Raw genomic sequence first — 14,663 nt, 5'->3', positions numbered from 1 at the left:
TTATGTGAATTTATTACACATTTTCATGTATAGGCTATGTTTTAAATAAACTATATTGTCCTCATGTTTTTAACATTGATAATAATAAGAAATGATAATAACATTACACAATATATCTTTTTTTATTGTATTTTTGATCAAATAAATGCAGCCCATTAGAATAAGAGACTTATTTCAAAAACAAAACAAAATTGATAGTGTAAATTAATCCATTTCTACAGTATGTGTAAACTGAGTTGCAGTCAAGTGCGGCATAATCAATGGCAAGAGCAAGTCCAGGCCAAGACTGCCCAAAAAAACATGACCATATAATTTAATGACAAATATTTTATTTTAATCAACTTATTTTAAATATATTCAATACGTTGTTCATTTTAAAGTAAAAAGTACAATTTAATGGAGGTCACATTTGTGATGTGACTAGTTCAGAAGGTACACGAATCCTCTATGAAGTTCTAGTCATAAGCAACCAGCTATGAAGAAGAAAAAACAGACGTGGACAAAATGAAAGGTCTTGCAGCAACAGGAAAACAGCTATGAGAGCACATTCCTAGTGAACCCCGGCTTAGACAATGAGGGGTGGGACAGATATTTTAAAAATCTGTAATCTAACCCCTAAATAAGAAACATTGCTCAAAGTTTGCTTTAGGCTACACTTATCGAGATGGAGTCGTCGGGAGTCGATCTGGGAATGTTTATTTCCAAGCGGAAGAAGACTGTTTCTCTTTTTCTTTTTATCAGCTCGAGATTTGACTGGAGATAAAGCCTACTGTACGCCACAGCTCGGTATGTTCTGCGCAGTTACGGCGATCTATGCAATATTTCGCTCGAGGAAATAAGACCGATCGGATTGTGAGTGAATGAAAACTGAACTCGAAAGAGTTTAACTTTAGAGTAAACTCCGAGAATGTCAGGTTGTGGCAAAAGTTAGGCTCCAGCACATCTGGATATGACCTGCGCCTCTGATTTCAATATATTCGTCGCTTTCACACAACAGTTTTATGTTTTAAAGAAATGAGAGACGAGTTTCTTAAACAGATGAAGTTTGATAAGATTGATTCGTGAGTGTGCGCAAGACGAAAATCAGGTAATTAACCCATTATGTTTTTTAATCTCGTTTAAATCTTTCTCTGTAATTGCTCTTACGGTGAATGTGGGGTAATGCATGACTATAGCCATGTTTAATGAATATGAATACCATTTAGAGAAATATGTTGATAACGGTTTGAATTAAAGGGTCATCTTAGCTTTTCCATTGTGAAGGAGCAGAACTGCAGCAGTATTAAGAAAAAGAGAATCACAACGTGCAGAAAAAAAACTTTGGCTTTATTTGTCACTCTTTCTTGCTTTTAAAATTTTTGAGGTATTTGGTCTTCACATGTGGTGTGTGTAGGCTATAGGCTATATACACCTTGTACATACACAATAATGAATGATGATGATGATGATGCAATATCTAAGGTCATGAGACATGTGGATGATGCTTTCATACTACATTTTGTCAACTACAAAGATTTGGCTGCATAGGCTATATCAGATATTTTATTAGAGTATTTGAATTAACCAAATACCAACATTATGTTCTGGCATCTTTGCACGCCATTCTTATGAGAATCCATTGCAGTCAATGACATGACCCATATCTAGTTAGCATGAACCATGAGTTCAGTTCATTTATCTCTGTTACTGTGAAATGCTGGCGCTTACAAATACACTGATGCGTACCAGTTCTTTTAACTGCAATCAAAACAGGCAAGTTCTTACAGCTGCAAGATGGAGCCAGAGATAGCACATGCTATGCTGAATTTACCATGAACTATTTCAAAATCCTGACTCAGACTCTTAATTTATTTCTTCAGGATAACAATATGTATGAAATAAATTTGGGAAGTTGGCATGTCCTGCAGAGTAACATGCTAAACCATTTTAAACTAGGGCTGTCAAACGATTAATCGCGATTAATCACATCCAAAATAAAAGTTTGTGTTTACGTAATATATGTGGGTGCAAAAAAATATTATTTATATATAAAATATTTATATTTATATATAATATAAATTATATATACATCCATATACAGTATATACATGAAAATATTTCTTAAATACAAGCATGTGTGTGTATTTATATATATAAAATAATTGTACACAGTGCACCCACATATATATGTAAACACAAACTTTTATTTTGGATGCAATTAATCGTTTGACAGCCCTATTTTAAACTGAATTTTGCTCATTTTTTAATAATATTTTCATGGATTATATTACTTTTATCTTTTTTTTATATACCAAATGGAATATTTTTAACTTTTATAATTCATTTGCCATCATCACAGAACTCAAATGTGAAGGCAAAAGTTGATTAAATGTGAAAAGAAATTAAAACTTTCACTATCACTTATGCATTCCTAAAAAAATCAATCTAAATATTAAAATTAAAAAGCGTGATCTATATTCACACTAAAGCCACTTTAGTAAGAAATAACTGTAACATAATTCAATGTAAATATGAATGTCGAAACAAAGCAGCAAAGGAGTTTATTCTATTTTAAAGTTCTGAGAAAAGTGGAAGGAGAATAAGACAGTTCACTGTTAGTTCCTTTTGACTACTCTCAGAGAGAATGCTGACAAGCAGGTCATCGAAACAGGAATCGCATTTCATCATGTTCACTTAAGGCTTTGATTCAAGACGGCCACTATCTTATTTGAAAAACATCCTGGCAGTTTGGAAATAAAGATCAGAATACCCAGAGATGGGTGGGGTTGTTTTCCGTGTTAATGTGGCCCAGAGAGCCCAGCAATTAGCCATGTTCTGTTCACTAAACGTACGTGAAGCTGTTTACACTGAATTACCTGCGCTTACATTGATGGGATTAAATGGAGAATTTAAAAGACTCCACAGATTTGATAGATGCCAAGAAGATGCCATCCCAAAAATGACGATAATTTATATGCAGATACGCAGATAACAACAAATACGCAGATAATAACAAATACAGATTATATAGATTACAACATACACAAATCTGCATTCGGAAACCTCTCATAAAGACATATTGCCCAAAGCATATTTATCTGGACAAAGATACACATCAACCCTGGCTCTCAAACATCATGGCTGATTCTGTTTTTCCATGACGTCACATAAGTGTAGAGTAATTACAGTGTTGAGGGAGGCAACACAAAAATAGTCTGTTGTTTTCAGCGTGCTACTGTTATGCAGTGCCCTAAAACGAATTTGGACAGTTATAGACACTTTCACCTATTGCTTGTTGAAAACAGCCTGGAGAACAGGCCAACACTTCAGCATGCAGGTTTTCCATCATCTTCATATAATACGTTTTCACCCAGCCATTTAGCTTGCGTGACCAGTCGACTTCCAGACCTTGAGGAACAAGTAATCCGGAGTCTCTGGACGGCTAGCCGGGTGCGGCCTCTGAATGGCAGGAAGTATAGCCATCAATATTTACTCTGCGTGTGCAGCAGCCAGAGTGTCTGCGAGGAGGAGAACGAGGCCTCCACTAAAGTCCTCTCCCACCCACCCTCACTATAATTGCAACACAGACAGACTGACTGGACCCTCTCCATCTGTAGTTCTTTAACTCATGACTTCCTTTGGCGTGGGACAGGGGTTATTGAGCTTTTTCCATTAAGAGATTCCAACACTATGATTGTGCCATTATATTATTCACGCATGGAGCAGTGCCTTGCAAATGCCAGATCAGTGAAGGATGATGCAAGGGAGCATGGGATATGTGCATACGATTAAATGGAAGGAGCTGGAAGTGTTGTTTGTGTCAAAGTGCTCCCTTCTAAGGCTCATCCTCTATCCCTTTCCTATCATTCTTAGACATGAAGGCTTCTGAGATGCTCGCAGCATTGTTTGTTTTGGTGTATTCAGGGAGCTACACAACTCTCGCAGGTGAGGTTACACAATAAGAGTGTTTATGTGTGCATATGCCTAGTGTTTATGTGTGCATATGCCTTTATGTGTGCATATGCATAGTGTTGCATGGAAACCAGCTGGGTGATGTAGAGTGTTGCTTCCTGTGCAGACAATAAGCCAGAGGAAGTATATCTTCCTACTCTGTGTCTGACATATTTTCTCATTCGCAAAGAAACACATTTCTTTTTTTCAGATGATGTGGTGGTGGACTCTCCCCCAGAGAATCGTGAGTTATCCATCATATATACAGTATATAAACTGAGATAGTGTAATATTAGTCACATTGCATTTTTTACGTGCTTAGATAATGGCAAGGAGGACGTTTTACAGTGCGCATGTGAGAACACATACTCCTGTGAGAACAACATCTGCTGGGGCCGGATTTGCTTCTACACTTCGGTCCATGAGCGGATAGTACGGGGCTGTTTTCCCACCAAAGAGCAGTGCCACGTGCCTGCTGTTCCTCAACTGTATACCAAATGCTGCCACACACATTGGTGCAATGCAAACCTCAGTGTGCCTGCAACAACAGGTCAGTCATTTCTTTAAAAACACCTATTTAGCTCAGAAAACAGTTACTCATTTTAGAGTTGTTAATTCAGATATTCAGTGCTAAAATCAAAGAGTTGTTTGCCTTGGTAGAAGTTTATTCTCTGCTGCCTTCTAGTGTTGCATTGGTGTTTCACAGGTTTGAACTTTCTTAGGTTTTTAAACGTGTGTTAAAATTTTGGGGGTAAAATACCACTACTGTAAATACCACTATGTTTTGTCTTTGATGGGCATTATTTATTTGAAATGTTTTGTGAAAATTCACAAGATTGCTTTCAATGTTTAACCTTGTAAATATATATCTTATAGACCTTGGTTCTTTTATTGGTATTGTTTCCATGATATATGTCTTGTTTTTAATGGTTCCTTTTATGTTTTTGTGTGTGTATAAAAAACATTAAGGATATCTTGGAACGTCATACTTGAAGAAAAAAAACCTTAAATACTCAAAAACTTAAAAACTCAAATAGAAACTAAAAACAATTTACAAATTGAAAAAAATATATTTTCAGGTATATTTCAAAATATACAAAAAATATATATACTGCTAATGATTTATATGAGTTTTAGTTATTTTTTTCCATCTTCATTTATATATCTTGGTAATATGTTTTAAACTGAAATGTATTTTTCTTGCTTTTTGAAGCACATTTTGTAATATACTTGGGCATTTCTGAATACACAACTGAATACATGAAATTGAAACATTTTCAGCTGCTTTTTTCAGTGATGTTATCTCTGTTTCCAGTGGAAAAGCCCATCGGATTGGTTCTATTGGTGGGAGTGCCATTGTTGGTGCTGTTGGTGATGTCCTTGGCAGTCTGTGGGCTTGTGTTGTGGCTGCGTACAAGACGACAGCAACGCCCCCTGGTGGACCACGAAACCTCTATGCTCAAAGTCCCCAGCGGAGCGGATCCCACATACGGGGTAAAACGCAACTGCTGGGTCACATTCACTGCTTTTTGTTTGATCTCATTATTTGGTAGCATTTTATTTTACAGTCCTGTTCCGCATGTATATACTATGTACTTATTATAGCAGTTACAATAACTGGGTTATAGGTACTAACTCTAAACGTAAACTTAACCCACCTCATAAAACCAATGCTTTCTTGGGTAAGTACACTGTACGTAGTCATGCTGTAACCCATTACCCTCAATTCATTACATACAGACACAGTCTTGTTTGTAATGGGCTATACATACAACTGAAACCTTCAGTCTCTTGAGCAACTACTGTGGTTGTGATTCAAATTCCCATCATTTGACAGTAAGTGTGTGTCATTTTTCAGCTGGTCAGTGATTTAAGTGTGTAATTTTCCTTTTTAGGATATCTTTGATGAGTTTTGTACGTCTGGCAGTGGGACCGGCCTGCCTTATCTGGTGCAAAGGACCATGGCCCGACAGATCTCTCTGGCTCATTGTGTTGGTGAGTGAAACTTTCATATCTCATTACACAATGCTGCATAGGCGGAGGGTGAAACCACTGCAGGATGAAGCAATGAAGTATAAGAAGTGGAGATGTGTTTTTCTCCACACCTTTTTTCTTGTACAATGTTTTTTTTTACTACATAATGTATAGCATTGTGAGTTCGATAAATGTATAAGTTGTTTTTAAATGTTTCCACAATTAAAAAAATTAGCATAATTTAATCCATAGATATAAATTATATTTAAATAAAATATATGTAATATACTTTTTTTCTTGTAAAGAGATTTCTTTCTTTTACTACATACTGTACAACATTGAGTTTGATTGAAAGGGTGGTCACATATTGATTTAAATGTACTCTTAATTTGTTTTTTAATATTAACATAATTGAATAAATATATTCGAACCCATATATTACACTTAATTTAAAATGTAATTATTATTATTATTATTATTATTATTAAAGAAAATATAATTTAAATCTGTGTAATAAGTGTACACATTTATATTGGGATCTAATAATAATAATGAATAAAACTACATTTAAATAAGTGTAATCTTTGTATTAATTTATGTATGTTAAATTAAATTTGTTTTAACATTTAGAAAAATAATGAAAGAGCAGCGATCATGGCTTTATCTTAGTATAACAATATATGCATCTCATTTTAGTTTATCATTTCCCTCTGAATGTTTCTGGCAGGTAAAGGGCGTTACGGAGAGGTATGGAGAGGCACCTGGATGGGAGAGAGTGTGGCTGTCAAGATTTTCTCCTCTCGTGATGAACAGTCCTGGTTTAGAGAGACTGAAATCTACAACACAGTCCAACTAAGGCATGAAAACATCTTGGGTAGGTTTCCACCCACACTGCATTGTTCATTTCTTGTGTGGGAAGGGATCGTTCTGAGTTGATGTAATGTCTTCTGTCCATCAGGCTTCATAGCATCAGACATGACGTCTAAAAACTCCAGCACTCAGCTGTGGCTGGTCACACACTTCCATGAGTTGGGCTCCCTCTATGACTTCCTTCAGGACAGCACACTGGACCCCGAGGGCTGTCTGCGCATGTGCCTGTCCATCGCCAGCGGCCTTGTGCACCTCCACACAGAGATCCTCAGTACTCAGGGCAAACCAGCCATCGCACATCGAGACCTCAAGAGCCGTAACATTCTGGTGAAGAGAAATGGGCAGTGCTGCATTGCAGACCTGGGTGAGAAAGTAGGACTGAGACTGAGTCTGAGTCTGAGTAGGAAATGTATCTCATTCCAAGCCTTTTTTTTTTTTACTTTGACAAATCATGTACTTTATTAAAAGGATACTCCACCGTTTTTTCATATTAAACGATGTTATTCCCTTAACTAAGACGAGTTGATACATAGTGCACTGAATCGCTCTGTCTTGCGGCGAAACTTTGTTAGCACTTAGCTTAGCCCAGTTCATTCATTAGGATCCAATTACTGTGCCGAGTCCATAGATATGCGAAGTGAGTCGAAGTGCTCCCAAGCACTTGCTATAGTATTCCGTCATACATTATAGTTATACACGCTTAGAAAAGCGCAACGTTTTATTTTGTTTCACCATTCTTGGTTGAGTAACACTACTCGTGTAACTGTATTTAAATGGGAAAACATGGAGGAGTTTGGTTGCTTCTGTGTTTGGATCCTAATGAATGAACTGGGCTAAGTGCTAACAAAGTTTCGAGCGATTTAGTGCATCCACTGAGATGAGAGAGGTATGTATCAACTCGTCTTCTTAGTTAAGGGAATAACATCGTTTAATATGAAAAAACGGTGGAGTATCCCTTTAAGCGTGAAATTTCTGTTGTCACGATCTCAAAGTTCAGATCTCAAAACATTATTGTCTTCTGTGTGATCTCTCAGGCTTGGCTGTCATTCACTCTCAGTCTAATGACTATCTGGATGTGGGCAACAACCCGAGAGTGGGCACCAAGCGTTATATGGCACCGGAGGTTTTGGACGAGAGTATTCGTGTTGATCTGTTTGAGTCCTATAAACAAACTGACATCTGGGCCCTGGGTCTCGTCATGTGGGAGATAACTCGTCGAACTATCGTAAATGGTAAGATGGAATAGTTATTTGTGTGCCACTACCGCTATTCTGTGCTCTTGTGACTTTTAAATATGTTTCAAAATGCCAAAAACATTGATATGCTGAGACTACAGAAAGAATTTATTAGTTAAAGTTTCATTGCACATTACAACTTTAAATTAAAAGTTCTGTGATTGCTGGATCTCAGCGTTCTATCTAAATTTAGGTTTTCTGTTACTAAGCAATGATTTTCACACTGCTGATAGTTATTATTTTTTCTCATACGTTTTTTTGTCTTACTTCCCTTCTCCCTCGATCCCACAGTTTTTTTCTCAATGTCTGTCTCTATCCACCCACGATTAGTGGCCCAATAATTATAAACAATCTTATCTGCTTTCAGCACTCCTGCTCATTTAGTCCAGATGCGCTGGTTTTCTCTCTCTCTCTCTCTCTCTCTCTCTCTCTCTCTCTCTCTCTCTCTCTCTCTCTCTCTCTCTTAACACACACACACACACATACTTTTTAAGAAGCACTTAATCAACCATTTATATATAAGTTATATGTAGTAATTATTACAGAATGTGATCTAATGGCACCAGTCTTCAGTGTCTCATGATTCTTCAGAAATCATTATAATATGGTGATTTGGTGCTCAAGAACCATTTCTTATTATTATCAATGTTGAAAGAGTTTTCCTGCTTAATTTTTTTGTGTAAACCATGATGCATTTTTTTTCAGAATTCTTTGATGAATAGAAAGTTCAAACGAACATAATTCATTTTAAAAAGAAATCTTTTGTAAAATTACAATTTACTTTACAGTCACGTATATAAAGTACACACACCGATGAACCAATACATTATGACCACCTGCCTAATATGCTGTTGGTCCTCCACGTGCTGCCAAAACTGCGCCGGCCCGCAGAGGCATGAAGTCTGTGGTATCTGGCACCATGAAGTTAGCAGCAGATCCTTTGAGTCCTGACTGTTCCATTATTTTGGAGCAACTACTACTGAGAAAGCTCAATCTCGTTTTGAATTCTTCTTGGATTGGGAAATGAAGGGCCCCAATTGAGGACATGTTATGAAGGACTTTAAAAACCAGTAATAAAATCAATCCTATATGCTGATTTCATGCAGTCGCCATTTTGAAATCGAAAGGGAGGCTCCGTTGGGAAGTACAGATAGACAACACTGTCTTGGACTACCAACCTGAAGCTGCTGCAGCGATTTACTCTATTGGATGTTAATATCCAATTTAGGATATGTATATAGTTTTTATAGTAATTTTTTTTTTTTACGCTCTGAATTATATATATAAAAAATAATTTTATTTATAAATGAATTTCACTGTATATAGTCTAAAGAAACATTTAAGTTAAAAGAGAATTGCCTCACCAGTGGTTTAGACAAAGTCCACAATGATTAAAACATTATCAGTGGTCGGAACAATCAAAGAAAGAAATCCTGAATAAAGTCCTTATCATATTTGGGGAGGCGGTAGTGCACAATGAACGGTGTAGGTCAGTTCCAGGTTGACCAGCTGTAATTCAAAACTTGTGTATTTCTCCACTGATAGTAAGCTACATTTATTAATGTCCTTAAAGAGCGTGGCCACTCTCTTACCTCGAGCAGTGGATCTGGGAGTATTTAAAACATTGTAGTTTGCAGGCAACAGCTCAGAAAGAAAACAGGTAATTTTATTCATGTGAATAAAAGCCTAAATTGAATCTGTTAAATCATATAAAGTGATCGTGTGTCTTCAGAAAATTTGGACTAAACCACTCAATTTACATGGATTAGTTTTACTTTTGCAAGGCAGAGTACAGAACTGGATCTGATTTTTTTAAAAAATGTCTTCATTCTTTCTAAGAACAAAAATCCCACGGGTTGGGAACAAAACGAAGGTGAGTAAATGATGACAGAATTTAAATTTTTGGGTGAACTAACCCTTTATTATGAGGACTTGTTAGGAAATGATGAAAAATTCACCTGTGACCTGTCATAATGTTTTGGCTCATCAGTGTATACTGTATATAACTATAAAAATGCAAAATAGAATATGTTCGATGATTCCACTGTAGCTTTTCCCCCCCCATAATGTCAGCTGCCATATGCTCTTAGGCTCCCTGTATAATTTCCTGCAATCCTCCCACAGAAGTATTAGTACTGCCAACCTCCCTCAACGCCCAAACCACTGTTTTATAGATATGGTCAGAACAGACTTTCAGTCTTGGCATAAATCTGCATTTTTATCAGTAAAAATTCAAATGCTATGTAGTCAGCAAATGTTGACAAAAACTCCCATATAAATCCCTTAAATCTGTGGTTGCCTCAGGGATTGTGGAGGAGTACAGACCACCGTTCTTTGACGTGGTGCCCTCTGACCCCAGTTTCGAGGAGATGAAGAAAGTGGTGTGTGTTGACCAGCACAGGCCCAGTCTCCACAATCGACTACACTCTCATCCGGTAAGATACGCAAACATACCAGAGATACAGACTTGGAAGACTTAAACTTACTTGAGTCAGAACCTACACAAGGATTTGCTTTGACAGCTGCAATCTGGAGAAAATTGTTAGGAGTGCGTGTGGGACAAAATATTCTATCAGTCCATGATGTCACTGAAAATATCTTATAGGCTTTAATTTTAGGTTTGCTTTGCAAAAGAAAATGGATGGAAATTTATATTTATGCTGCTTAATGCAAAAAGCAGCTGCAGAAGCTTGGTAACATGTGTTGAGGAGTAGCAGACTTGCAGGCTAGTCGCTAGATTTGTTGCTACGCTCTTAAAAATAAAGGTTCCAAAAGGGTTCTACAAAAGAACCTTTCAGTGAACAGTTGTTTAAAGAACCATTTTCTAAATCTAAAGAAGCTTTTCCTCTATAAAGGGATTTTATGCAATGTTCCTTGAATGCTAAAGGTTCTTAATGGAACCATATATGCGAATAAAATAAACTTTATTTTTAAGTGTTGCACTTGAAAATAATGACCCCTATGAGTCCATCTTGCTGAAACTGTTTTGCCATATTAGACTGTTTTATGTCTGCCACATACACACACTCCCTCCTACAATGTATCTGTTCAGAGCAGAATGCAAAACAGTTTTGAAGGACAAATATGATTGTTTGACACCTACTTCAAAGCTAGCATGACATTGACAGAATTCTCACAAAATCTCATTGTTGTCTGAGGTTGTTGAGTTTGGATTTGCAAATGAAGTTTTTTGGAAGTTTATAGAAATCTTGGTCACTTCTTTGTGTCTGTTTTTGAAAATGAACTCCAGGCGCAGTCACTTATATTCACATAAACATAGGTCTACCCATAGAACTGTATATTTACACACTAAGAGAGACATCAGAAATGACTAAACAAATGCGCTCTCTGTATGTTTTTCTGTCAAGATCCTGTCTACAATTGCGAAGATTAAGAAAGAGTGCTGGTTCCAAAGCCCTTCAGCTCGACTCACTGCTCTGCGTGTGCGAAAGACCCTCTCCAAACTGGACCAGGACCATGACTACGACATTGACAAGCTTAAACTGGACTTATAGAATAAACCTTCTGAAGTTCAATTCTAATGGACCCACATTGCATGTCCATCCATCTGAGTATAATCTAAACTCTTTTAATGTGCCTTTCAAGCTTCTTGTCTTGAGGCTTCACTGAACATGGTTTATCTTATCATGACATTCACTGTGGGAAGTCGAGGCCTTCACAGTCTCCTGAAACATATCCAGTTGACTACTCTTCTAAGACCTCTGTATTTCAACACAGTGACTCATTTATTACTGAAAGAGTTAATAAACCCACAAAATTCTTTTCTGTATAGTGAGAGGGATTTTTACAGTCAGGATGTGGGTTATTCTGGACTTCCTAATTGCGGTGTTTCCTGAAATTCTGAACTTTTTAAACAAGACTCTTACGTACAGAGGTTGGCACAAGACTGTTTGTTGCACTTATTCTTTTTGTATCTGTTTCTTGTCTACATGAAAGACTTTGAAATGGTCCATCTTTTTTATAAACTTGCACCAAGAAATTATTTAAACAGAGGACATATTAGTATAGTGCACTTTTGTAAAAAAAAAAAAAAAAAAAAAATCACATTACTCTAGCTGTATCATATCATTTTTACGATGTAAGGAATTGTACAGTATATTTGCTTTTTGAAGAAATTATAATCAAAAATGTGTATACATGTTTTTTGCACAAAATGTCTTTATTTTTTCTCACTCCAAATAAGAGTATTTAACTATTAATAAAACTTCAGGATACTGAAGCAGACTTTGAACATTTTTCTACAGTACTAGAGGGTCCACCAATGATTGTTTAATCTCAAACAAGTAGATCTTTGAACATTAACGTGTAGTAGTAAAAATTTGTCCACTAGAGGGCAATCATTAATTGCTCTCCTTCCCCTGAAAGCCTTACATTAGTTTTTTTTTTTTTTTTTTGCCGATTTCTCTTTCCCATAGACTGATCTGAGCAAACTGTGCCACAACCTGATCTGGTTAATGAATACAACGTCACTTCAGTAGCCCAAAAGGATATACGGGATCTATTTCCTTTTGTCTCAATCCAATTCTTTTAAACCATAAACAATGTGTATCCTGTCTTAAAAGCCACGAAATCTTGCAATTGTTAGAATCGTTGTTAGTCACAAGAGACGCCAAAGGACCTGATACCCCTCGGGAGCAACCAAGACACACCTCAGTGTTGTTGAACAACATTTCACGGATACAATACTGAAAGCATCCTTCACGATCATGTTTCAGACGGACCTATATTTACCCCGTCAAAAATAGATATCTCACGTATCTTATTCACAGAAATGAGAGTGTCTTTAATATAAATCCCTTCCTATGCACACTAACACGCAGAGGAGGCCAAAAGAGCAGATGCTCCACTGACTGATGGATATTTATAAGATGTTTATCTCGGCTTTTTCCCCAAACCAAAGTTTCCCCTTTGGCGTGTCGTGTTTGTCTTGTGTCAGACTGTATGGCGGAGTGAGAGGATGGACATTGATTTCTGTCTGCCTGTTTATCTATATCTGTACCCTCGCTATATCCATCTGTGGAGGAGTACAGAGAGGGGGCTTTGCTGGAGATAATTCCCCCAACTCGACCTGTCCGGTCAAATGGAGAGAGGGTTATTTTTAACAGAGCACAGAGTGGAGTATCAATGCCCTGCTCTGGTAGGCCAGACTCCTCTGAAATGGTGCCCTTCTATCAGCTGTGACATTTTTACACAGAATGTCTGGAAAACACAGTCTTTGTTTGGAAAAATCGGATACGAACGCCCAGCTGAAATATGTCGATTGATAATTGAAAGATATGACCCCACTTTACAGACAATAGACAGTCAGGGACCAGATTACTAATAGCGAAAGAAAAGAGGTTAATGGTAACAATAGAGGTTTAAGTCTGCAGGCCGCAACTCTAAATGCTTTGTATTTGACCTTTGCATTGAGAGCAACTTGAAAGGAATTTCAGTGTAATAAGATTAGATCTTGTACATCATTCTTTATGTACCCATACGGCTTAATGCACTAACCGAGACTCCTCGTGTCATGTGGCCATTAAGAGGACAAATAGTGAGTGCATCAAATGTCTCTTTATTCCTCAAAATTAAAATCACAAGTTCCCATCTGCCCTGCTATTTAGAGGAAGTAAACATCCTGAGGTCCTGGCAGAAGCAAGAACGCTCATAGGATTATGTTTGACTTCTATCCCTGAAGACAGTTTCCTATTTCATAAGTCGAGGACTTTGTTAATGTTTTTTTTTTTTCAATCAGTGATTTTTTATTGAGGGTCTGGGGTCTCTAAAGCTTAACCCGTACTGTGGTTTTGTGGAAGTCCTGAATGCTGCTCACAGGGGCTCTGTAAGCTCCTTTGGATCACACACATCGCACAATGTACGTACTCACAAAGGTAACTTTGGCTCCTGAGTCATATTGTTAATGCTGAGACTCTGGAGAATGGCGACCACCTCCTGCTGGACCACAACAAAGACTTGACCTGCAAAACTTTCAGCTTTCACACACATCACACAATTTTATATATATATATTATATATATATATATATTCTCTGATAATGAATATTTGTGAAGAGGACATTATATTACTTTTAAAAGACAATTACATGAAATATTCCCAAGACCTGGGTGTAATTTTTCCATTAGAAAGTTTGAATCAAATAAAGTAAAGTAAATAAAGTACAAATATTTTATGTTAACTAATTCTTGAAACATGAAACAAAACATGTATACAATTGTACCTGCCATTTTTTACTATTTTTTTTTTTATTCATTTAAATTTGAACTGTCCCCATTTAACTTTTTACATTTTTGGTTTATTTTATTTTTTATTTTTTTAATATTATATTTTAACAATGATTCTAAGAGTTTTTATGTTATTAAAGTGATTGTGTCTATATTTTATGTTGGCCATTTCCCAATTCAAGTCACACAGCTGTTAAAGGATGTTTTGTCATTTTTATCTAATTTTACTCAAGTATTACAAAGTTTAGTAGGCTGAACAGATTAATTCCTTACATAAACCTTTTCTCTTGTTTTGTAAACCGTTTTATCACAGTGGCTTTAAAAAAATCAATAATTGCCTAAATGTCATCCATGTTAAAGCCACAAGTTAAATGACTTAAACATAAAATGCGACATAGAATCAATCAAA

The 14,663-nt window shown here is 36.6% G+C and overlaps 1 protein-coding gene across 2 annotated transcripts; it reads left to right on the top strand.

Annotated features, from left to right (window-relative positions):
• The first annotated feature begins 517 nt into the window (after positions 1-517).
• On the top strand, positions 518-12,254 carry acvrl1 (activin A receptor like type 1). 2 transcript variants are annotated; one of them, XM_039651833.2, is made up of 11 exons: positions 518-1,087; positions 3,853-3,924; positions 4,121-4,174; positions 4,253-4,480; positions 5,246-5,424; positions 5,826-5,925; positions 6,632-6,778; positions 6,863-7,138; positions 7,809-8,006; positions 10,314-10,444; positions 11,378-12,254. In XM_039651833.2, the coding sequence occupies exons 2-11, from the start codon at positions 3,855-3,857 to the stop codon at positions 11,522-11,524; spliced, it is 1,530 nt and encodes a 509-aa protein (XP_039507767.2). In that variant the 5' UTR covers positions 518-1,087; positions 3,853-3,854; the 3' UTR covers positions 11,525-12,254. The 2 variants fall into 2 exon arrangements, with proteins under 2 accessions (XP_039507767.2, XP_088980824.1); XM_089124698.1 differs by having other exon boundaries at positions 520-1,087; positions 4,142-4,174.
• Positions 12,255-14,663: the final 2,409 nt, after the last annotated feature.

This window comes from Pimephales promelas, chromosome 20, assembly GCF_988280905.1.
Source record: "Pimephales promelas chromosome 20, fPimPro1.hap1.1, whole genome shotgun sequence".
In the NCBI taxonomy this organism is placed as follows: domain Eukaryota; kingdom Metazoa; phylum Chordata; class Actinopteri; order Cypriniformes; family Leuciscidae; genus Pimephales; species Pimephales promelas.
This window is presented reverse-complemented; position numbering and strand designations above follow the sequence as displayed.

What these genes read in the sequence shown, in the direction of transcription:
- acvrl1 (XM_039651833.2), top strand. Translation starts at nt 3,855, where the DNA reads ATGAAGGCTTCTGAGATGCTCGCAGCATTGTTTGTTTTGGTGTATTCA. An exon ending in GAGCTACACAACTCTCGCAG is followed by an intron (nt 3,925 to 4,120) that starts GTGAGGTTACAC and finishes TCATTCGCAAAG; the next exon opens with AAACACATTTCTTTTTTTCA. An exon ending in GAGCGGATCCCACATACGGG is followed by an intron (nt 5,425 to 5,825) that starts GTAAAACGCAAC and finishes TTTCCTTTTTAG; the next exon opens with GATATCTTTGATGAGTTTTG.